A 25,896-nucleotide genomic window follows, 5' to 3' on the forward strand; every position below is an offset into this window, starting at 1 on the left:
AAAATTGCCTCAGGTATACAAATTGCAAGACAAATTCGATCCAACCAATTACTGCCAATTTGGGTTTTCTGAGTCAATAGCAAAGAGATGGAAGAGATAGTCAATTGCAAAGCAATAATCTGCTCACTGATGTTCAGTTTGTATTCCACCAGGACCACCTGACCTCAATACAGCTTTGATCCAAACATGGACAATACAGCTGAACTCTAGAGATGAAATGATAATGACTGCTCTTGACATCAAGGCAGCATTTGACTGACATGGGATCTAGTAGCCTGAGCAAAACTGGGTCAGTGGGAATCAGGAGACAACTCTCCATTGGTTAGAGTCATATCTGGCACACAGTAAGATACTTGTGGTTGTTGGAGGGCAATCATCTCAGATCGAGGACGTCACTGCAGGGGTTCTTCAGGGCAGTGTCTGAGGCCCAACCATCGACAGCTGCTTCTTCCTAAGGACAGAACTGGGAATGTACACTGATGATTGTACAGTGTTCAGCAACATTCAGGACACCTTAGATACTGCTCATGTCCCTATGCAGCAATATCCAGCTTCAGCTGATAAGATCTATGCCACACAGGTGCCAGGCAAAGAACATCTTCAATAAGAGACAGTCTAACTATTATACGAATGGCAACAGCATCACTGAATCACCACCGCACTATCAACAACCTGGGGGTTACCACTGACCAGAAACTAGACTAACTATATAAGTACTGTGGCTGCAAGAGCAGATCATAGGTTAGCAATCCTGCAGTGAGGAACTCACCTCCTGACTCCCCAAAGCTTGCCCATGAGGCACAGTTCAGGAGTGTGATGGTTTATTTCCTGCTCACCCAGGAAAACCTCAGCTCCAACAACACTAAAGGACCTTCACAATGTCCTGAACAAAGCAGCCCGCCTGATTGTCACCCCGTCAGCCACCTTGCCCTTTCCACCAACACTCAGAGACAGCAGTGTGCACTAGCTACAAGATGCGTGCAGTAATTCACCAAGACTCTCTGACAGCACCTTCCATGCCCACGTACACATCCAATACCCAGGAAGACAAGGACAACAGATACATGGAGATACCACTAACTGCATGATCCCCTCCAAGAACTTCCTCATTTCAAAAAGATATTTCCTGTGTTTTTGTGTCGCTGGGTCAAAGTCCTGGAACCCATTCTCTAACAGCCCCATCGGTCTACCTTGGCCTGCAATGTTCCTAAAAGGCAGCTCACCACCCCCTTCTCCAGGACAATTATAGATGAGCAATTAATGTTTCCCCAGACAGCAAGACCATCTCAATGTGAATATAAAGGTCAGAGGTCCAGGAAAGAAGTTCAAATCCAAATAGCGATGGAATTTTAATTCTATTAATAAATCTGGAGCCGAACAATAGTGTAGAGATCAGTCTAACTGAGCAAATCATGCGTTGTCATAATAACCCATCTGGTTCCTAACATCTGTCAGGGAAGGAAATCTGCTATCCTTACCTTGACTGGACGATATGCAACTTCAGAGTGAGGGTGAGAATGGGGTTTGGGAAGCAAGGATGGGGATTTGGTGTGGATGGGGTTGAGGGTAATTTATTGCGAGGGAGGGCTGGAGTTAGGGTGGGGTGTTGCTTCAGATTACTTACAGTGTGGAAACAGGCCCTTCAGCCCAACAAGTCCACACCAACCCACCGAAGTGCAACCCACCCAGGCCTATTCCCCTACATTTACCCCTTCACCTAATACTATGGGGAATTTAACATGGCCAATTCACCTGACCTGCACATCTTTGGACTGTGGGAGGAAACCAGAGCGCCTGGAGGAAACCCACGCAGACACAGGGAGAATGTACAAACTCCACACAGACAGTTACCTGAGGCAGGAACTGAACCTGGGTCTCTGGCGCTGTGAGGCAGCAGTCCTAACCACTGTGCCACCGTGCCGCCCTTTGATGACTCCGTTCTCCTATTTCTGAGATTTGAGAATTGGATTGGGAATGGGTTTGGAGAACGTAGGTAAGGTGATAAACATTTAGAGAATGTTAGGGTTTTGAGTAAGTCCTGCACTGGTTGAGGTTACTGTGAGGAATCTCCTTCTCAACCTCCCTGCTCACCTGAGGCACAGGGATTCTCAGGTTGAATCATCGCCAGTCATTTCTCTCTTATGGGGGAGCAGCCCTATGCAGCGGAAGCTGAGGGAGAAGGTGGGACTGAACGGGCCCTCACAGTGTAGGGGTATTTCGAGTTGGTCTTTTTAAATGTAGGTGTATTTGGGGTTGGTGTATTTGGGGTGAGATATTTGGGTGTTGGTGTATTTGGGTGTAGGGGTAATTGGAAGTTGGTTTACTGGGGTATAGGGTATTTGTGAGGGATAGTGTGTTGTGCCCCCTACCTGTCTCAGGTGGTTGATGTCCTCCCAGTATCTCGCAGGGACGATGATGCTCTTGGGATTGACATCACTCTGAAGGAAGACAAGAGCAGAGCGGCAGGTCAGCACCGGGACCGGGTCAGCACCTGGACCGGGTCAGCACCGAGACCGGGACAGCACCAGGACCGTGTCAGCACCAGGACCGGGACAGCACCGGTACCAGGACCGGGTCAGCACTGGGACTAGGTCAGCACCAGTGGCAGGTCAGCCCCAGGGGCAGGCTGGCTCAGACAAACCTCCCTCCCTTCTCCAACAAACCTCTCCTTCCTCCTTCGGGCTCTCCGCCCTGACCCAGGCCATTCCTATTTATGAGGCTGGAAGCACGTTGGGGTGGGCATTCTGGCCAAGATCCCCACATGGTTTCAGGCCACGGCGGGAGCTGAGAGAGGGCTGGAGGGGGGAGTAGGCCATAAGTGTGTAGGAGTATATGAGGTATGGGTATTTGTGTATTGGGTATTTTGATATTTGTGGGGTGGGATATATGGGTGTTGGGCTATTTGGATGTTGGAGTATTTGTGAGCAGGGATATTTGAGTGTTGGAGTCTTAAGGTGTAGGGGTATTGTGGCATGGAGTACTTGAGTTTTGGCGGTATTTGGTTGTAGGGCCATTTGTGGGAGGAGATTGGTGGGGCATGGGTATTTGGGTGTTGGATTATTTGGGTGTTGGGGTACTGAGATGCTGGGTATTTGTGTTTAGGAGTATTTGGGTGTTGGGGTATTTATCGGGGTGGGGTATATGAGTGTTAGGATATTTTGATGTTGGAGTTTAGGGATATTTGAGGCTTGGGGTATTTTGGTGTAGGGGTACTTGTGTGTTTGGGGATTTATGTGTAGTGGTATTTGGGTTTTGGGTATTTGTGTGGTTGGGGTGTTGGGATATTTGGATGTTGGGAGTATTTGGGTGTAAGGATATTTTTGTGTCGGGGTATTTGGGTGTTGGAGTATTTGTGAGGATGGGTATTTGGGCATTGGGGTATTTCAGGGGTTGGGATATTTGGGTGTAGGGGTATTGTGGTGTAGGGGTACTTGGGTGTACAGGCATTTGTGGGGAGGGATATTTGTGGAGCGTATATTTGAGTGCTGGGTTATTTGTGGGTTGGGTATTTGTGTGTAGGGGTATTTGGGTGTTGGGGTATTTGTGGAGGTGATGTGTTTATGTGTTGGGGTATTTGAATGTTGGATTACTTGCGCTTAGGATATTTGTGTTTTGGGGTATTTGAGTATAGGGACATGTAGGAATAGGGGTATTCGGGTGTTGGTGTATTTGAGTGTATGGGCATTTGTGGGTTGGGGTATTTGTGGGGGAGGGGTATTTGTGGGAAAGGCGTATTTAGATATAGAGGTATTTGAGTATTGCGTAGTTGGGTATTGGGTTTTTAGCAGTTGGGGTATTTGGTTGGTGTGGTATTTGGATGTTGCTGTATTTGTGGGGAGAGATATTTGGGTGCTGGGGTATTTGGGTATAGGGGTACTTATTGCTGGAGTAGTTGGGTGTAGGAGCATTTGTGGGGAGGGGTGTTTTAGGGGAGGAGCATTTGGTGTTGGGGTAATTAGGAGTAGGTGTATTTGTGGGGAGGAGTATTTATGGGGAGGGGTATTTGTTTGTAAATGTATTTGAGTGCAGGTGTATTTGTGGGGAGGGGTGTTGAGATAATTGAGTGTTGTGGTAATTGGGTGTTGAGGTAATTGGGTGCAGGGTATTTGTGTGTGGGAAAATTAGTGCATATGGGTATTTGTGGGAAGGGATATTTGGGTTTGGGGTATTTGTGTGTAGGTGTATTTGGATGTTGGGGTAATTTGGTGTAGGGGTAATTGGGGTTAGTGTATTTGACTGTAGGGTATTTGGGGTGTGATATTTGGGTGTTGGTGTATTTGGGTGTAAGGGTAATTGGGGTTGGTGTAATTGGGTGTAAGGGTAATTGGGGTTGGTGTAATTGGGTGTAAGGGTAATTGGGGTTGATGAATTTGGGTGTAGGAGTAATTGGGGTTGGGGTAATTGGGTGTAGGGGTAATTTGGGTTGGTGTAATTGGTTGTAGGGGTAATTGGGGTTGGTGTAATTGGGTGTAGGGGTAATTGAGGTTGGTGTATTTGACTGTACGGTATTTGGGGTGCGATATTTGGATGTTGGGGTAATTGGGTGTAGGGGTAACTGGGGTTGGTGTATTTGGATGTAGGGGTACTTGGGAGTTGGTTTACTGGGTTATAGGGTATTTGTGAGGGATAGTGTGTTGTGCCCCCTACCTGTCTCAGGTGGTTGATGTCCTCCCAGTATCTCGCAGGGACGATGATGCTCTTGGGATTGACATCACTCTGAAGGAAGACAAGAGCAGAGCGGCAGGTCAGCACCGGGACCGGGACAGCACCTGGACCGGGACAGCACCGAGACCGGGACAGCACCGGGACAGGGACAGCACCGGGACCGGGTCAGCACCGAGACCGGGACAGCACCGGGACAGGGACAGCACCGGGACCGGGTCAGCACCGAGACCGGGACAGCACCGGGACAGGGACAGCACCGAGACAGGGACAGCACCGGGACAGGGACAGCACCGGGACCGGGTCAGCACCGGGACCGGGACCGGGTCAGCACCGGGACCGGGACCGGGTCAGCCGAGCCCACCTCCCCCTCGCTGTGCACCGTCCAGCTCCCGGCCCCCCTCCCCCCGCCCCGGGTCCCTGTCCCTGTGCCCCCTCCCCGGCCCTGGTCCCTGTCCACCCCCGCCCGGTCCCCGGTCCCCGGGCCGCTCCTACCTGTGATGCCGCGGGGCAGGCTGCTGGATGCGGCGGGCTCTCTGCCCAAAACCACCACATGGTTTCAGGCTGCGGCGGGAGCTGAGAGGGAGGGGAGGGGGCCCTCAGACCCCGGGGGTCGCGTCACAAACTCCCCCCTGTGCGGGCCCGTGAGGTGGGCAACACACCCCCCCACACACACACACAACCCCCCCCCTCACCCACCCCACACACCCCCCCACCCCCACACACACACACAACCCCCCCTCACCCCCCCACACACACAACCCCTCCTCACCCCCCCCACACACACACCCTCACCCCCCCACACACACACAACCCCCCCTCATCCCCCCACACACACAACCCCCCTCACCCTCTCACACACCTCCCACTCCCACCCAACGTCACCTCACCCCCAACCCCTCCTCATTGTTCCCCCCAATCCCCCTCCCTCATCTCCCCTCAACTCCCTCTCTCTGCATCCTTTATTGCTCTCATCTCCCCAGTACCCCACCCCCTCACCCCCTGCCCATTCCTCTTCCACCTCCCCACCCCCTCACCCCCTGCCCATTCCTCTTCCACCTCCCCACCCCCTCACCCCCTGCCCATTCCTCTTCCACCTCCCCAGTCATCCCCCAAGCCCCTATCTTCCTCACTTTTCTCCCATGCAACCCCCTCTCAGTCCCCTTCAACTTCCCTCCACCGTCAATACCATCTCACTGATATAATTCCTAAATATTAAGGTGAGCATGTTAAATGTAGATTGCAATTGGAAGAGTGCACTTTGTTCTGAGGATTTAGTGTCTCTCTCATGTCAACCTTCCAGATGTCAGGCAGGTACAAGACTTTTTAGATGGTAGCCATCCAAATGAAAAACATATTTCATGTTGTAAGCTATTCAAAACTTTGAACATAAGATTTAATTCATGTTGCAGTGAGGTTGTAACGGGTTAAAATTCAGTTGGTCATCACAATCAGAGGACGTATGTTCACACCAGTGGAATGATTGCTGGCTGATTTTTAATATTTTGCAAACACTTCTTGTGACCCATTTGGCTTCATTGTGTTGGGACAATATAAATTGGCTGTTCTACTGTCCAAACCCTGGATTCTGAAGGTTGGAAGTGAAGATTTGATGCCCAAATCAAAGGGTGAATTTTGATACTCCCCATCTGAGGTTCCACTCTCAGCCAACCAGTGCAGGACACATGCTTGTCACTCCCTTTATCTGCCCTTGCAACAAAGGTTAGTTCCAGTCAGTTTAATACAGTGTCACCTAAAACAGTAAGTCACGTAATGTTGTATGCATGGTTTAAGCATTCATACAAAGGTCAGAAATAGAACAAGGTTAGGTCAAACCGCCCCAAACTTGCACCTCTATTCAAATTGTATTACTAAACTTCAAAATTAGATCCTGCTTTCTGGCTTCCTCCTCTGCCCAAAACTCTATTAATCACCATCTTGAATATACTTGGATTCATACAACACAGAAATAGGCCCTTCTGCCTAACTCGTCCATGCCAAATAGATTTCCCAAACAGAACTAAACTATTTGCCTGTGTTTAGACAACATCCCTCTAAACTTTTCCAATCTATGTGACGGTCCAAATGTCTTTAATTGTATCCACCTCTATCACTTCCTCTGGCAGCTCATTTCATATATGCATCATATCCTGTGTGAAAAAGTTTCCTCTCAGGTCCTTTTTAAATCTTACCTCTTACTCTAAATCTATGCCCTCTAATTTTGAACTCCACTACCTTGGGGGAATGAACCTTGTCTATTCACCCTATCCATGCCCCTCATGACTTTATAAACCTCTATGTGGTCACCCCTCAGCCTCCTTCACTCTAGGGAAATATGTCCCAGCTTATTCGGCCTCTGCTTATAACTCAAACCCTCTAGTGTCAGTAACATCCTTGTAAATTTTTTTGCACCCTTTCCTGTTTAATAACATCCACAGCAACCAGAATTTTAAGCAGTACTCCAAATGTGACCTGACCAATGTCTTGTACAGCTGTAACATGATGTCCCACTCCTATACTTACCTGTTGAACATCCACAAGCTTATTAGATAATAAATTCCATAGTCTTACAAACATCTGCAGACAGAAATTTCTCCTAAACTTGGTCCTAAATGATGACCCCTTATTCTCAGAATTTTAATTTTATACCACTCTTTCTATTAAAATCCAGGGAATATTGGCCCATTTTCTTTCCAAGAATACAGTCTATTCATTGCATTTATAAAAGTACACTGCGTGACCAGTAAAACATATAAAGTGCAGAGCAAATCAATTTCTTGTAATGCTGCTACTCATTACAGTTACATTTATGTTATTATTGACAATATGCAATCCATGTTAAACTGACTGATGGGAAGTTTTACACTGTGGGGTGGCAAGGTGACTCAGTGGTTAGCCCTGCTACCTCATAGCACCAGGGTCCCAGGTTCGATTCCAGTGGAGTTTGCACATTCTCCTTGTGTCTGCGTGGATTTCCTCCAGGTGCTCCAGTTTCCTTCACAGTCAAAGTTGTGCAGGTCAGGTGAATTGGCCGTGCTAAATTGCCAATAGTGAGTGCTAGGTGCATTAGTCAGAGGGAAACGGGTCTGAGTGGTTTACTCTTCAGAGGGGCTGAAGGGCCTGTTGCCACACTGTAGGGAATCTAATCTAGTCAGTTTCTCTCCCTTCCATGTGCTATGCTGGGAGGGCCATTGGAAGGTGGCCTTTCCAGTTGTGACTTTGTTGCAATTGTTCCAAGCTTTAGAGTATTCCTCGGCACTTTGGAATGTGCCAGTCTGCAACACTAGTTCACTGACATCCCTCTGCATTGGAGGGCAAACATGCTTCGGGCAAACCAGACAACATCTTTCACCATATTGATGGGCTTTCAGTTGCAGTTAATTTGGTCTTCATGTATGTTTTTGGTAACAATCCAGAGCACAGGGTCCCACACAACGTCACTTCTCTCTCTAGACCTTCTTTGCTGAGGCACATTCCAAAAGGAGGTGGACAGCAGGTTCTTCCTCAGCATAGCCACCATGAAAGGGAAAATGGGCTGTGGGGTTGAAGGAAGGATTTGACAGGCAGGGCCTTTCTCACCACCAGTTAGACACATTTGGGTGTTTGTTAATTCTGCATTTGTAAAAGCTGTCATACTACACGACTGAGGAATGGGCACACGCACAGCAACATTAAGAATTTCTCACACATGAAGACCAGGTTCTTAGCTGCAATGACAAGGGCACATTGCTCCCAGGTTATTGTTTAGTGCTTGGTGTTGTAAGCCTCCAGCCGGTCTTGGCCAATCCAGACCCATGGAGGTGGATGCAGTTAGGCTGAGAAACCATTGCTTCTGGGATTTCCTGAAGAAGGGCTCATGCCTGAAACGTCGACTCTCCTGCTCCTTGGATGCTGCCTGACCTGCTGCGCTTTTCCAGCAACGCATTTTCAGTTCTGGGATTTTCACTCATTTTGAAGAGCTTGATGGCCTTAGTCAGCTGTGCAGCAATTGCAAATTGCACAGAATTTCTTGTGTACTGTCATCTCAACCTCCATGATAGAGAACAGGAATAACTAGGAGACTGTGCTGTCAGCACCTTTTGCATTGGAGATGCAGATATCAATTTTCCTGATCTATGGTACATCAGACTCACCATGAATGAACCGTGGGTCCAGAAGATGACCTAAGGAGCATCTGAGGCAAATAACAAGACCTGTTGGCCTTTTATCTCTTGAAAATTCTCCTTGACATCAACTCCCATTCACTGCAGTTGAAGCAGATTTTGCAGGATGTTCTAGAGTCAGGACATTTCCCTCTGTTTCTCTCGTCATCTTCTACCCACCTCTTGAGGATGAAAAACCACTTGATGTTCACCTTGATCACTTCCACTAGAGCAGTGGGGACTCAAAGAGGGGCTTCACATTTGCACGTCCATTCATAAATTTGTTTCTCCGTTGTAAGCTCCTCAGTGTTCTTTGGGATCAATTGTTTGATATTCAGCTTCCATATTTGCCTGCCAAATCCTCTGCTTTTCTTGTCAGTGATGGCCAGGCAGGAAGAGGCAACTCAGAGAAGAACATCGGTTTGACATTGGAGGATCTGACCGTGAACACGTGGGACACAAGCAGGGAGACTATTGTGGAACACACAAAACTGACTGGCTTCAATAAGGTGTACCTTCATTGCACTCCACCTGCAGGGTTCTAAAGGTATTGGGAAGCTAGTGGGTTTTTCCCTGTCCTTCAGGAGTCTGGACATGGCGTCCAGTTTACTGTTGTTCCTGCTGGATCATCCAACCATGGCGTCGATGAGGTTGAAATCACTGTCCAGAATTCCACACTAGAAGCTGTGGAATGACGTCCAACTGTTTGTTGTTTGGAGCTGAGGCCTACAGGATTAACTACAGAACAGTTTTGTAGATTATGTCTCCTATTTCAGAAATGATGAAGTTGCTTCCTCACAGCAGGATACCCAGGCATGAGTAACAAGGCTTGTTTCCTCCTCATTATCCTTTTCCCCATGACCCATTACTGTCGGTGTTGATGTGTGGTCTTCTACTCTCTGGCAGGAACATCAGGTCAGTTTTGACCTTAGCAAGATGTCCCTAGGTTGAAACATATTGCAATCAATCTTTAGACACATTAAGACTTACTGGTTGAGTGGGCTGTGATAGTTCCAGCCTTTGAGTGTGTACCTGCATATTCCCAGCATTTACAATCAGTTTCACTGTTGTTGGGCTAAGAAAGTTGTCTGTCTGCTTCAGGGGGAGGCTGCTGTGAAGGAGGATGGTTTGGCTGTCCTCTCTTAGTGTTGTTCCTTATGAGAACATTACTGTTCACAGCTTCCCAGAGCTGGGATAAACTGGGGTCTCACTGAACTAGGTTTTAGATTAGATTACTTATAGTGTGGAAACAGGCCCTTCGGTCCAACAAGTCCACACCGACCCGCCGAAGCGAAACCCACCCATACCCCTACATTTGTCCCTTTCCTTACACTAGGGGCAATTTAGCATGGCCAATTCACCTGACCTGTACATCTTTGGACTGTGGGAGGAAACCTGAGCACCCAGAGGAAACCCACGCAGACATGGGGAGAACATGCAAACTCCACACAGTCAGTCGCCTGAATCAGGAATTGAACCCGGGTCTTGGCACTGTGAGGCAGCAGTGCTAACCACTATGCCACCGTGCCACCCACTAGGGCAGTGTGTGAAGAGCCCTTCAACATTTCCAGTATTGCTCAAGTGGAGAAACACCCACATAGCAGCACCAAATTTCATTTTCCTTGAAGACATTGAGGAAATTCACACATCCAGGGACATTTTTGAAGTTATGTTGAAGTATCCATCACTGGGGAAGTTCTGCAAGTTAGGAAGTGTCTGTAGCTTTGAATCTGCAGCATTCAAATGGATTCGCTTGATGAAGAAAGCATGTCAGTGAGTGCACCTTCTTCAATATTTTATATTACACTTCAGCAGTGTTATGTCCCTTCTGTTTTGGGGCTCAGTTATTGATGCGAGGCTGAGACAGAAAGAAGATAACTACCACAGATGAGGTTCAACACCAAAGAGTGAAAGACTGAAGCTCCTATAGCTAAAACAAAACCTAATCTATGTGACTCACACTGATTCTGTCCAATTTACCTTCACAGTTGTGGACTCTCCCTGGCAGGTAAATACAGCTATTGGCCCAATTTCGTTAACCTGAACATCTAGCTCCCATAGCTGTCTAACTTACTAAGGTATCGGATCTTAGCCTTTGCTTGAGTCGAGTCTATACATAAACTTTCCTCATGATATGTCAAACTAGAATGTAAGCAGCATCCAGAACCACTGTCGAATGGCAATGCCTTTCACCTTAATGGATACATTCTTGTAAAAGAAAATTCTGATAAGAATCTCGTGCTGTTCAGGAACTCAGATGTCCCAAGGGACCTCAGAGCTAATGAAATGTTTCTCAGGTAGGAGTATTGAGGGATAATAGGAGAACACACTTTGAAAGGATTCTAGAAACAGTAATGAGCTGATGGGAATTAATCCTTTTCAATGGCATGGTTGAGGGATAATTGTTATCCAGAACAAGAGAGAGAAATCCTGTGCTTTTCTTTGGAATACTGGCATCTACTTAAGGAGGAGACTGGCCTGAGTTTAGAGAAAACGCAGCAAATCTGACAGTGCCACACTACCTTGGTACGACATCAGAGTGCCGACCTACAGCTTGTGTCTGAGTCTAGAGTAGGGCATGAACACTCTAACTTAGATGCAAGGGTATTCCCAACTGAGCTGTCACCAAAATCCAACTCAACGTATGTGCTGACCAATAAGGTACAGAGATCAGTGTTGTAAACAGGAAATGTGAATGCAACATTTGTCATGTTGTAGAATTGTTCATTCTGATTGAAAACAAAACAGAGTTGTGTCACCAGCACCATCAGAAAAGGAGCGGTGGGGGGTGGGGGGGTGGGGTGGGGGGAGGTGGGGTGGGGGGGGGGAGGCTGGGGAATGGGGTTGGGTGAGGGTGGTCTGCCAGGGTCTGAATATTGAGGCACAACTGGAGAGATGTGACTGTTCATGCTTGGCATGGAAGAATTTAAGGGTCAATTTTGTAGAGAGATATAAATAATTAGGAGATAAAAAATGTTAATCCAGAATGTTTTTACTTAATTCTTGGGAATTGCCGACTGGGTTATCATTTATTGTCCATCCCATACTGCTCTGAGAAAGTATTGGTAAGCTGCCTTCTCGAACCGCTGCAGTCCAAATCTTCCTCCTTAAGTTCCACTTAAATAAAAACCTTCCACCACCTCCGCCTCCCCACCGAAATAAAAGTCTTCAGTAAAGGCCTCACCTTTATCCCTCTATGGTCCCAGATTAATGAGTTCGATACACGCTGCGACCTTGAACGTTTCTTCTGCCGCCTCCGCCTCCATGTGCACTTAAATAAACCCACACCCATTAACCCCACCGCCCCGTGGCTGAACACTCCAACTCCCCCTCCCACTCTGTCAAGGACAAGCAGGTCCTGAGCCTCCTCCACCGCTAAACCATTACCACCAGATGCCTGGAGGAGGAATGCCTCATTCCACCATGGGACCCTGCAACCCCACGGAATAAATGTGGATTTCAGCAGCTTCCTCATTTTCCCTCCCCCCACATTATCCCAGTCCCAAGCCTCCAACTTGGCACCGCCCTCCAGACCCGTCCATCACTCTCCCCCCCGATCTATCACCTTCTCCCTCATTTTCATCCACCTATCGCTTTCTCAGCTACCTTGCCCCCAACCCCAACCACCTCTCATTTATCTCTCAGCCCTGACCCACAAGCCTCATTCCTGATGAATGGCTTATGTGCAAAACAGCGATTCTCCTGCTCATCGAATGCTGTCTGACCTGCTGTGCTTTTCCAGCACCACAGTCTCAACTCAGCAGTTCAAACCACGCCAGCTCAAAGGGCCGAATGGTCTACTGTAATTCCTTGTTGGTATGTTCACAGTGCTATTAGTAGGGAGATCCCATGGTTTTGATAAAAATTTAAATTAAATAGTTGGAATTGAACAAAGGGTCAAGAGTCTAAAAGGTAAAGGCAGCTATGACTGATTTCCGAAATTTCTTCAAATTCAGAGTGACCATCATTTGGAATGGAATAATGGAAGGAAAGGTCTGGAATTATTGAAGAAGCAATTTGATGCAGCAGTGTATAAGATGTTACATTGTAAAACATAATTGTATTAAGATGGGCTGAATGGTCTCAGTCATGTATAAGTACAGGGGAGTAGCTGTTGGTGGTTTGCTCTTGCAGCGGACCAGCACAGGCACAATAGCTGAATGGCCTCTTTCTGTGCCATAACCATTCCGTGATTCTATAATCAGGGAATAATGGCCAAGTACTTTCATCGCTAGATGAGTGGTCCAGAAATCCAGGTAGTATTCTGGGGACTTGAGTTCAAATTGCACCAAGGCAGATAGTGGAATTTGAATTCAGTAAAAATCTGGAATTAAAAGTCTTTGAGAGCCATGGAGCCAATGTCAATTGTTTTAAAAACCATCTAGTTCACTAGGGAAGGAACTTGTCGTCTTTACCTGGTGTGGCTGACACTATTGTGACTGACTCTTGAGTACCCTCTGAAATGTCTAGCAAGCATGGTGGCACAGTGGTTAGCACTGCTGCCTCACAGCGCCTGAGACCTGGGTTCAATTCCCGACTCAGGCAACTGACTGTGTGGAGTTTGCACATTCTCCCCGTGTCTGCGTGGGTTTCCTTTGGGTGCCCTGGTTTCCTCCCACAGTCCAAAGATGTGCAGGTCAGGTGAATTGGCCATGCTAAATTGCTCATAGTGTTAGGTAAAAGGGGTAAATGTAGGGGAATGGGTGGGTTTCGCTTCGGCGGGTCGGTGTGGACTTGTTGGGCCGAAGGGCCTGTTTCCACACTGTAAGTAATCTAATCTAATCCACTCAGTTGTAACAATTGCTAAAAAGTATTAAAAACAGAATGAAACTGGATGGATCACCTGGTGTTGACATAGGTACCAGGTATGACAATGGTAAACACAGTCCTGTCAACCCTGCAAAGTCCTCCTCACAAACATCTGGGTGCCAAATTTGGGAGAGCTGTCTCACAGACTAGTCGAACAGCCTGACATAGTCATACTTGCAAAATCATCCCTTACAGACAATGTCCCAGACACCACCATCTCAATCCCTGGAGATGATCAGAAGGTCAGACCCAGCTGAAATGGCAGCACAGGGGTACACAGTCAGGAGGGTGTTGCTCTGATAGTCCTCAACATTGATTCTGAGCTCCATGAAGTCTCATGGCTTCGGGGTAAACATGGTAACCACCTGTTGATTACCATACGCCATTCTCCCTCGGCTGATGAATCAGTGCTCCTCCATGTGGAACAACACTTTGATGAAGCACTGAGAATGGCAAGGACACTAAATGTACTCTGGGTGAGGGATTTCAATGTCCATCACCAACAGTGGCTCAGTAGCAGCATTATGATTAAGCTGGTAAGGACCTAAAGGGTGTAACTGCTAAACTGGGTCTGCAGCAGGTGGTGAGGGAACTAACAGGAAGTAAAACATATGTGATCTCAATCAGCCTGCTGCAAATGATCTGTCCATGCCTCAGAGTGAATGGAGATGAGGCCTCGCTTTCAAATTGAGAATATGGCCATCATGTTGTGTGGCACTATCACCATTCTAAATGGAACATACTTCAAATAGATGAAACAACTCAAGACTGTGCATCCATGAGGTACTGTGGGTCAACAGCAGCAGCACAATTTGTAACCTAGAAATTATGTACCTAACTGGTGAAACAGGACTGCTGTGTGCTAAGCAGCATAAGCAGCAAGTGATTAATCTAAACAATCCCACAACCAATGAATCAGATCTAAGCTCTGCAGACCTGCCACATCCAGTCATGGTGTGGTGACTGGTGAGCAGGATTCACAAAGGTCCCCATTCTCAATGACGGGTACCCCAACACATCAGTGCACAAGATAAGGCTGAAACATTTGAAACAATCTTTAGCCCGGAGTGGTGAGTGGATAATCCATCTTTGTTTTGTCCAGATGCCAATTTCTACCGTTCATTTCAATCCATATGATATCTATGCAAGGCTGTGGGCTCTCTAACATTCTGACAATAGTACTGAAGACTTGTGCTATAGAACTTGCCACTCACCTGGCCAAGCTGTTACAGTCCAGTTACATCAGAGGCATCGACCTGACACAATGGAAAATTGCCATGGGGTGTCCTGTACACAAAAAGCAATCAAATCCAACCTGGCCAACTACTGTCCCATCAGTTTCCTCGCGATCGTCAGTAAAATGATGGAAGATGTCATCAGCAGCACCTGCTCATCATTAACCTGCTCAGTGACACCCCATTTGGGTTCTGCCAGGGTCATTTAGCTCTTGACCCCATTACAGCCTTGGTTCAAAATCGGACAAAAGAGCTAAATTCCAGAGATGAAGTGAGAGTGGCTGACACTCCATAGACCCCAAGGTAACATTAAATGAGAATGATGCAAATGAACAGGCTTTTTTTTGTTCCTTCATGAGATGTCGGTGCCGTTGGCTGGATCCTCACCCAATCAAGACTGTTGGCATGGATACAGACTGAGGCTTCTTCCCCTGTTCTATGTGTTGAAGTTGCTGGTTTCATCCACTTTGTGAGCACATACAAACATCTGGAACGTGTAGTTCTGTCTCAATAACACGATAAGCAATAGCTAAAATTCACAACTCAGACCTGATCTGTCTGTAAGATCTGTACTATAAATGTTGCTACACTCCTTTCTAGGGAGCTTTGTAAGTTGCGCGATCCAGTGTGTCTATGTAATCCAATTGCCACTCTTGGAAGAAGTGTATGTGTGTACGTGTGTGTTACTGTACAGTGTTCTCCTCCCCCACCACAGCATCTATATTTTATTGATGTGAATAGGGATTTGAATGCTGCTGGTCACATTTCTATTGCTCATTCTTATTTGTCTGAGAAGGCAGTTGTGAATTACCTTCTGGAACTTCGGTATGGTGTAGGCAGAATGGTGTGATTAGAAAGAATCCCTTCTACACATCATGTTTATAACAGCCAAGCTTTCCTGCTCTTGCTCTGTAGCCCTGTTGGTTACAGCACCTCAAGTTCACATGCAAGTACCTTTTAAATGCAATGTGGGCTTCTGTCTCCATCAACCTTTGAATGGTAAAAAAAAGTCACTGAAACCGTCCCTGGAATCCTTTTGTAAATGAATTCAATCCTCTTGCCCCCTGTGTGTTGATGTCTCTGCTATGGAAAGCATTGATTCTGGAGTTGAGGGGGTTGGCTAATGAGGAGAGGCTGAGTAGACTGGGATTATATTCATAGGAATTTAGGAGAATGAGAGGGTATCTTTTCGAAACATAAAATTTGAAAGGAATAGATAAGATAGAAGTAGAGAGAATGCTTCTACTGGCATAGCGTCAAAGTTAGGGGAAGGAGATTTCAGACTGAACTGAAGAGAAATTTCTTCATCCAGCGGGTTGTGAATCTATGGAATTCACTGCCCAGTGATGTAGTTGAGGTTTCCTCAGTAAATGCTTTCGAAACTACGATAGATGATTTTTTGAACAGTAAAGGAATTAAGAAATATGGTGAGCGGGTGGCTAAGTGGAGTTGAGGCCACAAAAAGATCAGCCATGACCTTATTGAACGGCGGGGTAAGCTCGGATGGACCGGATGGCCTACTCCTGCTCCTAGATCTTATACGAATTCAAAGCAGGAGTAAGCCATTCAGCCCCTTGAGCCTGCCTATCCCCAATAACCTCTCGCTTATTAGAATCTATTTACCTCTGCCTTAAAAATATTTCAAGACTCTGCTTTGACAGCCTTTTGAGGAAGAATTCCAAAGACCCATGAGCCTCTGTGTGAAAGAAAATCTCTTCACCTCTGTTTTAAATGGACAGTTACATATTTTTAAACAGTAATGCCTTGTTTGAGATTCTCCCATGAAAGGATCCATCCTTTGTACATTGACCCCTCAGGAACTTGTATGTTTCAATCAAGTTCCATCTTATACTTTGAGACAAACTATCCACTCCTTTTTGGGTATTGGACTAGTAAACCTTCCCTGATCTGTCTCCAACATATTTGTATCCTTCCTTAAGTAAGAAGACTAAAACAGTACTCCTGATATGGTCTCACCAATGCCCTGTACTAAATTTAATGAAAACAGAGTGTCACATAACTTCCAAACATTTATATTCAATTTCCCTCGCAATAATCAATAATATTCTATGAGCTTTTCTGATACTCACTACACCTGCATACTAACCTTTTGCAATTCATGCATTAGGTCACCCAGATCCCTTTGCAACTCAGAGTTGTGTAATCTTTTAGTATTTTGATAATATGCTGCTTTCTTTTACTCTTCCTGTCAAACTTGACAATTTCACATTTTTCCACATTATACTTCAATGCAAGATCTTTTCCCATCACTTTATGTATATTTCAAATGTCCTCTTCAGGATTTACTTTCCTACCTAACTTCGTGTGATTAGCAAATTTAGCAACTGCCTTTCAATCCTTTCATCCAAGTTATTCATATACATTCTACAATGTTGAGGCTCCAGTACTGATTGCTCTGCTGCCAACCAGAAAATTACCCTTTTTGGTCCACTCTATTTCTGGTTAGCTAGCCAATCCTCTTTTCATGCCACCATGTTACCATTGATACCATGTTTTCTGCAATAACATGTGATATGACACCCGATCAAATATATCTAATCTTCTTAACTGCACCATATACATCATCAATATATACTGAGCCCATTGGAACCTGACTGAAAACAGGAATTGCAATTCACCTATCCAAAAAGAATAGAGTTTATTTATTGCAGAGGTAGAGAGAAGATTTAAGAAGATAATACCAAAAGTATAATATACACTTCAGAGAAGGATTGACAGTTTGGGAGTCTTCTTGACAAAAAAAAAGCCTTTAAAATTACGAAAGGTTTTGTTAACATGCTAACTTTTCATCTTGTGGAAAAGAGCCATAGAGCCATACAGCATGGAAACAGACTCTTCAGTCTAACCAGTCCACGCCAACCACATTCCCAAACTAAACTATTCCCACCTGCCTGCACTTGGCCTATGTCGTTCCAAACCTTTCCTATTCATCAAAGTATCCAAATATTTTTAAATGTTGTAACTGTTCCCACTTTCTCTGGCAGTTCATTCTACACATGATCAACTTGCTGCATAAAAAAAGTTGCTTCTTATGCTTTTTTTAAATCTTTCTTCTCTCACCTTAAAATTTTGCCACCCCCAGTTTTGAACTCCCCCACCCTCGGGAAAGATGTTTGTCATTCACCTGTTCTAAGCCCCTCGTGATCTTATAAACCTCAATAAGATCACCGCTCAATTTTCTTCTTCAGTGAAAAATGTCCCAATCTTTCCGTTCAATTTTTATATCTCAAACCCTCCATTCCTGGCAACATCCTGGTAAATCCTTTTCCAGTTTAATAATATCCTTTCTAAAACAGGGTGAGCAGAACAGGACTCAATACTCTTGAGGAGACCTCATCAACTTCCTGAACACGACATCCCAACTCCTTTACTCAAAGGTCTGAGTAATAAAGGCAAGTGTACTGAACCTGAGATGCAAATTCCAAAAACATTTTGTACTTGAACCGCTGGGTCTGTCTGTTCTACACCACTACCCAGGGCCCTACCATAAATTGTACAGGTCCTGTACAAGAAACATAATAGGGAATTCAGAAGAAATGTCTGCAGTAATTCTTTGTCTGTCTATTAGATTCAAAGTGAACCAATTCTATGTCTCTCCCTCACCCTGGGACCTTTCTCCGTTACTCACACCAGAATTTTCCTCTCTGATTTATACTGCCATTATTCTCCTGCTGTGGTTTAAGTGTTCTTCACCCTCTCCCATGATTGATCAGCAGAGATTTTTATCTGAAAACGTGGCGAAGCAAAAACTGACTGCAAACTCTATCTGAGTTAATCATAGGCTGTCGGCAGGTTCACAGCTCTTTTATAATTTACCAGTTAAGATTCATGGCTTCTTTCTGACATTACCACTAGGGGGAGTGATTAGTGTACAATGGAGTGAAACAATGGTCTTGCTCATTTCTTGGTGGGCTTTCTTTTAATTAACTTTTAAAAATATTGGCGCTGTGGCATTCAGGCCAATGTACAGTGTCGCACTTCCTTTTTTAGGCCTTACTCCAGCAATCACCCCGTCTCGTTATGTGCATTGATGAAAATTTTATCACAAAAGAGTTAAAGGACTGTTTGTTTTTTTTTTCAAATGTTACCTTTAAATTATGTTTATGAGGAAGGCATTTAGTGTGTTTACTTTATTGGTCAGTACATTGAGTACAGGAATTGGGATGTCATGTTGCGGCTGTACAGGACATGAGTTGGGTTCATTTTTGGAATAGGAGAAAGTGAGGTCCGCAGATGCTGGAGATCAGAGCTGAAAAATGTGTTGCTGGTTAAAGCGCAGCAGGTCAGGCAGCATCCAAGGAGCAGGAGAATCGACGTTTCGGGCATAAGCCTTTCATCAGGAATGAGGAAAGTGTGTCCACTCAGGACAACACTCTCACAAAAAGGACAACCTGTACCTACAACAAATCCGAAGCCTCCAGCAACAGACCTCCCTCCGGATCCTCCGCTCCACCCTTGCGTCGCTACCTACATTCCCTGCAGTCAGCCCTACTCCAGCTCAGGACAACACTCTCACAGAGCCTGCTGGACACACTTTCCTCATTCCTGATGAAGGGCTTATGTCCGAAACGTCGAATTTCCTGCTCCTTGGATGCTGCCTGACCTGCTGCGCTTTTCCAGCAACACATTTTCAATTTCATTTTTGGAATACTGTGTTCAGTTCTGGTTTCCCAGTTTTTAGAAAAAAATGTTGTGAAACTTGAAAGGGTTCAGGAAAGATTTATAAGGATGTTGTCAGGTTGGAGGATCTGAGCTGATAGCTGAACAGGCTGGGGCTGTTTTCCCTGGAGAGTCGGAGGCTGAGGGGTGACCTTATAGAGGTTTACAAAATCATGAGGGGTTTGGATAGGGTAAATAGACAAAGTTGTTACCCCAGAGGAGGAGAGTCCAGAACTAGAGGGTATAGGTGTAGGGTGAGAGGGGAAAGATATAAAAGGGACCCAAGAGGCAACGTTTTCTAACAGAGGGGTGTGTGTACATGGAATGAGCTGCCAGAGGAAGTGGTCGAGGCTGGTACAATTACAGCATTTAAAAGGCTTCTGGATGGGCATATGAATAGAAAGGGTTTAGATGGAGATGGACAGTTCTGGCAAATGGGACTAGATTAACTTAGGATATCTGGTCAGCATGGACGAGTTGGATCGAAGGGTCTGTTTCCGTGCTGTACATCTCTCTGACTCTACGTACTATTTTTGTTGACATCTGTGGTTGTATTAATTTTCATGTGTTATCGTGGGCTGACAATGGAAGATAGTTTGGGAAGCACCGATAGACACCATGGCATCCTGATACAGTTACATTGACTGGATTTACTGTTGTGCCTAGTTAGTATGAGTGACAGGGTCTTCAATCTCACCCTCCCAAGCAATTGGAGGAAGAATCTGTAGCTCTCACAGCAACAGTATGGTTGGAAACTCTTGGAGAGATAGGCCAGCAGGAATGTGGTGCCCATGGCATCAATTTATTAGTAACTAAATCAGCTCAGGAAAAAAAAAATCCAAAACATTATTCAATTTGCTCATTCACCTACATTCAATGCTTTAAACCCACCTGCTACCTTTCTTTCACTTTGTCTTGCAAAATGTTTTCCTGCTCTTTGTAGATCTTTAAATGACTTGGATGAGGAAGTGGAAGGGTGGGTTAGTAAGTTTGCCGATGACACAAAGGTTGTAGGTAGTGTGGAAGTCTGTTGCAGACTACAACAAGACATTGACAGGATGCAGAGCTGGGCTGAGAAGTGACAGATGGAGTTCAACCTGGATAAATGCAAAGTGATTCATTTTGGAAGACCAAATTTGAATGCTGATTACTGAGTTAGAGACAGGTTTCTTGGCAGTGGGGAGGAACAGTGAGATCTTGCCGTTCATGTACATAGATCCTTAAAATTTGCCAGCCAAGTTGATAGGGTTGTTAAAGAGATGTTTGGCTTTCATTAATAGGGAGATTGAGTTTAAGATTTTGCTGAAGCTCTATAACACATGGAATATTGTGTCCAGTTCTGGTCACCTCATTATAGGAAGGATGTAGATGCTTTAGAGAGGGTACAGAGGAGATTTACCAGGATGTTGCCTGGACTGGAGGACATGTCTTATGAAGAGAGGTTGAGGGAGCTAGGGCTTTTCTCATTGGAGTGAAGAAGGATGAGAAGTGACTTGATAGAGGTGTTCAAGATGATGAGAGGCATAGATAGAGTGGATGGTCAGAGACACTTCCCCAGGGCAGAAATGGCTGTCATGAGGGATCATAATTTTAAGGTGATTGGAGGAACGTATAGAGGAGATGTCAGAGGTAGGTTCTTTATCAGAGAGTGGTGGGTGGGTGGAATGTACTGCCAGTGATGGTAGCAGAATCAGAGATATTAGGGACATTTAAGCGACTGCTGGACAAGCACATGGACTGCAGTAAATTGAGTGTGTAGGTTAGGTTGACCTTAGATTAAAATAAATGCTCAGCACAACATTGTGGGCCAAAGGGCCTGTACTGTTCTAAATTCTATGTTTTATAAAATCACTCTAAAGACTTTCAGCAGCACTCAGCCTTCACTCATCACTAGGCTATTAATCCATCATCCTTACTGCTCACTCTCAATTCGTGAAACCTGCTCCAAGTGTCTCAGCTATACTTTCACCAAATGCACTGCATCCATCAGGTAAAGCTCTCTCACCTTCACTCACTCACAGGCTGGCTTTATTGCTCCTTAAAGAAGTCAGCACAAAATGTTACAGAGGAGAAGAATCTGGGGGCAATGGGTTGCCAGACAGTATAACTATCAAGGGAATAATTGGAATTAAAAGGTTTACTTGCATTCTGCTTGGCCGGAGATGGATTGACAGCACAATTATCCCCAGCACTCACGTCCAGTCTTTATCCTCGTTGAGGTGAGGCCAAGGGTAAGAGATGAGCACTTTCTGTGCAGCACACATTTCTGTGTTCCCCTTTCATCACTATTCCTCTGTTGGGCCAGTGTTTCCCATCCTGACGTTCAGCTAGACACAACCTGACATTCAGCTAGACGCAACCTGACGTTCAGCTAGATACAACCTGACGTTCAGCTAGACGCAACCTGACGTTCAGCTAGACGCAACCTGACGTTCAGCTAGTTCACCAGCGACTCAAACATGAGAAGATTGACAATGGAGATAGGTTGCCAAAACTAAAATGTCTCTATTTTTCTTATTTCCAGGAGCCTCTTCACATGCAGCAAGTGTTGCAGAGCATCATGGAACCTAATGTCTGCTGAAGGTAAAACCTTACAGCCAGACACCAGGACGGATACTCACATTTTGGTGGGCCCCTTTAGACAGTTAGCTGTGTTCACTTTGTGATTTACATCCAATAAATGAGCATGAGCCAATACTGGTGGCAGGGATTGCTTTGTAGAATCTGGCCTTGTGGAGGGGCAGAAAGGAAGCATGGGACACAATTGTTTTCATGGCTCTACATAGCTTCAGCATTTGTGTCCTGCTATCAATGCAACATGAATGCTAAATGTGGATCAGAAACTGACAGATGTGTTGTGCACATTATCGACATCTGTGGTAAATTGTGACTGAACCACTTAGTGGTTGGATGGTATAGGGAGTCATGAGAATGACAAGATGACTGACAGTTTACACATTGCTTTACATCACTGGCTTTCACAAAGGTTGTGTCTAGCTGAATGTCAGGGTGGGAAACACTGGCCCAGCAGAGCAATAGTGATGAAAGGGGAACACAGAAATTTGAACATCATGGGAAGAGCTCATATATCTTACCCTTGGCCTCATCTCAGTCAGTGCCCATGTGCTGATAGCCACTTCTGCTCCTGTCCAGGTGCTGGGGGAGCCCTCAGAGACTGAATGCCAGCTGCCATTGGTCAAGGTTGTCTGAGTAGATGCAGTAGGGATATGTAGGTGAAAGTGAGGACTGCAGATCAGAGTCAAGATTAGAGTGATGCTGGAAAAGCACAGCAGGTCAGGCAGCATCCAAGGAGCAGGAACAAAAGCCCTTCATCAGGAATGAGCGAACTGATTTCGTCTGTCTCTACTGAAACTTCACTGGAAAGGTTGACCTGCTAATGCATGTACTCTACCTTTCTCTTCCTCCTCCTCCTTCAGAAGGGCAAGGGATCAATAACCAGGGAAGATAGATTTAAGGCAATGGAGCAGGAAGTTTCGAGGGTATGCAAGGAAAAGCTTTTTCGCCCAAAGGGTGGTGCACTTTTGGACCTCACTGACTGGAGGGGTGGTTAGAAGCAGAAACCTTCATAACATTGAAGAAATACTTAGATGTGCATTTGGTATACATGGAAGTGATGGAAAATGGGGTGAGAATAATTAGGAAGTTATGTTCATCTGGCATTAACATGAAGGACCTTTCTCTGTGCAGTTGATTTCTATGACTCTACATCATGTTGCATATCATCTACAATTTGTCACTGTTTGGTATCTTTGGCAAATTTTGAAAATTCCACTCTGCATTCCAATATCTAAGTCATTTACATAGAAGAAAAGATCCTTCTCATCGCTGTTTGTAAATTGGACTTTTAAAAGATGATTCATTTTTTTCAAAAATATAAAACACTTTGTTAACTCAGACAAAATGGAAACCTAGAGCACGTATGTTCAGATGATTGGCCATCATAACTTTATTAAGAAATAAATCTCCAGTGTGGCTTCTTTACAATCTGACATTGTCTTTATGGTGGATTTATTGAAAGGCAGTTCACTGTGATCCAACATGCTGTCAGTTCCTTAAGCTAAGGTCACATATTCTGACATCTGTGTTTGGTGCTAAAGGATTCATTCAGTCATCTCTATTAGAAAGTTGACAGTGGCTGTTGCTTTAGCGACTGTTGGTTAGCCTGCCTCATGCTATCTGTTTTTGGTGTCATCATTGGCATTAAGTGTCATTTATCCAACGTCCATTGTTCCACTGTGTCCATCTGTGTCTCTCTGTTTTTACTGCAATCGTGATCTTGGCTATGTGTGTGAGTTGTCAACACTTGAACCTTTGAAGGAACGGTCTATGTTAGATCTGCATGTATGTTTAATTTGACTGTGCTTCATTGAATTCATGCATAACTGGAATATGTGGCTGGGGTGTGTGCGACCAGGAGCGTCTAACTGGAAGGCTGTGTGAAATTGGGAATATGGGTAACCAGGAGTGTATGTGTGAGACTTAAACATCTATTATTCGGTGAATCAGTAATCTGGAAAATACAGGAATATCCCTGTTGCTGCTAACTTTGCAGCCCCCTCTTTACAGTAGAAAGACATTTCATTGATAAGAGCTATTCTGTATGTGATGTCAGACACAGTGTTAGCTCTCATTTCCAGCTTGTGGCTCAGTGTCCTTGTCTTTGTTTGGTGTAAGTAGTGCAGTGTCCACTTGGACATCCTCGTCATCAGACTGGACAGTTGGAGTCTCATCACCGTTACTGAACTCCAGGCTGTTGGGATCTGTGGAGTTAGAGGAAGTGGATGACATCCGAGATTTTGTTTCAGCAGAATTTGGAACTTTGATGGTGATCTCATTATTGTAAAACTGTTCATCTGTGGGCAGAAATGAAACAAGTTAATGCAGGAGCTGGTGGTATCAGTAAATCCTTTATCAACAAAGGAAGGTTAGGACAGTGTCTATTTGCTCCCTCACCAAAATGGAAACTCCCAAACATCCTGAGATTAATAGCTGCTGGACTAAGCTGCTGTTAACACAGATTAGGCCCTAGCTCATTGCTACCAATTGTGAGTCTATCTCTCCACACTCCTTAGATAATGGAGGACTGAAGTGACTCCAATCTTTCCCAGAATAGGGTACGAGAACTCAGACCTGCCTTTAATGCTGAGGTACTGGGACTTGTCTGTTACAGGCATGTTGGCACAGGACTCCTGAAACACCTCAACCTGTAACACTCGGTCGGTGTGGAGTTTGTTGCTGCGTTGGGTTTTCTCCTTACCTGGGAGTGTCGGTGTCTCACAGCCATCCATGCTGGAGTTGAGGAACACATCGAGTGCCTCCTGATCAGACATATCCATGAGATCCACTTGCTCCAGCATGTCCACATTGACCTCCATGGAGGAGACACTCCCGATTGGTGCTGTGGGAAATAGAAAAGCCATCAAGTGTGGGTGACAGAGAAATCGAGGCCCCTTTTCCCTGCCATGAGATCACTCACACTCTCCATTTCTCAATCAGTTTAGACTCTGGTTTCTCTTTCCCTGAAAGCTTGAACCAGGATGTGGCTTTGTGAATGCCATTAACTTTTTTTTACATCTTAGCCCAATGGACTTGTCAGACATGCATCATAATTAAGAAATTTACAATGACAACTAACTGACCATTTTCACTCCCTTGTCACATACTATTTCAGTGGGAGAGGATGAGAGTTAACAGGAAATAGAAAAGTACACTTGATTTTGAGTTCTGTTTTGTACATCTGATTTTGGAGGATTCTATGTTGGAAAGCACTGTGTTCAGTCCACTATTAGTTCATGGTTACCTCAGACAGGCATGAACTATTCCTTTTGAGACAATCAAACTCCAGTGAACCCATTACCTCAGGTAGGCCAAGACTAAAGAGTATTGTTTGAAGTGCAGTAGAACTATGTAGGTTATTTACTTAAATTTTATTTAATGGGGGACAAACTGCGACATTGTGGGGATTCTATGAGTCAATGTTGAAGTAGGCCATTTAGCCCATCAAGTCCAATCCAAACCTCTGAAGAGCATGCCACCCTATCCCTGTATTTCCCATAGCTGAGCCCCGTAAGCCTGCACATCCCTGGACACTATGCGGCAATTTCGCATGGTCAATCCACCTAACCTGCACGTCTTTGGATTGTGGGAGGAAACTGGAGCACCTGGAGGAAACCTACACAGACACTGGGAGAATGTGTAAACTCCACACAGACAGATGCCAGAGGTTGGAATCAAATCCATGTCCGTCGTGTTGTGAGGCAGCAGTGCTGACCACTGAGCCCCAGTGCCACCCAGACTATCTCATGCCGCTTATCCTAAATTAGGTGGGAAAGGTAAATGGATTAAAT

The 25,896-nt window shown here is 45.3% G+C and overlaps 1 protein-coding gene across 1 annotated transcript in view; it reads right to left on the reverse strand.

Moving 5' to 3' along the window:
* Positions 1 to 23,480: 23,480 nt before the first annotated feature.
* LOC132822689 (dysbindin-like) overlaps positions 23,481 to 25,896 on the reverse strand; it is a 42,740-nt gene continuing 40,324 nt past the window's right edge. The window contains exons 3-4 of the mRNA XM_060835942.1: positions 24,807 to 24,947; positions 23,481 to 24,402 (exon numbers count right to left, since the gene is read on the reverse strand). Of these exons, the coding sequence (XP_060691925.1) occupies positions 24,170 to 24,402; positions 24,807 to 24,947 (374 nt within the window). The 3' untranslated portion in view covers positions 23,481 to 24,169. The remainder of the gene's footprint in view (positions 24,403 to 24,806; positions 24,948 to 25,896) is intronic.

Source organism: Hemiscyllium ocellatum, chromosome 15, assembly GCF_020745735.1.
Source record: "Hemiscyllium ocellatum isolate sHemOce1 chromosome 15, sHemOce1.pat.X.cur, whole genome shotgun sequence".
Lineage (NCBI taxonomy): Eukaryota > Metazoa > Chordata > Chondrichthyes > Orectolobiformes > Hemiscylliidae > Hemiscyllium > Hemiscyllium ocellatum.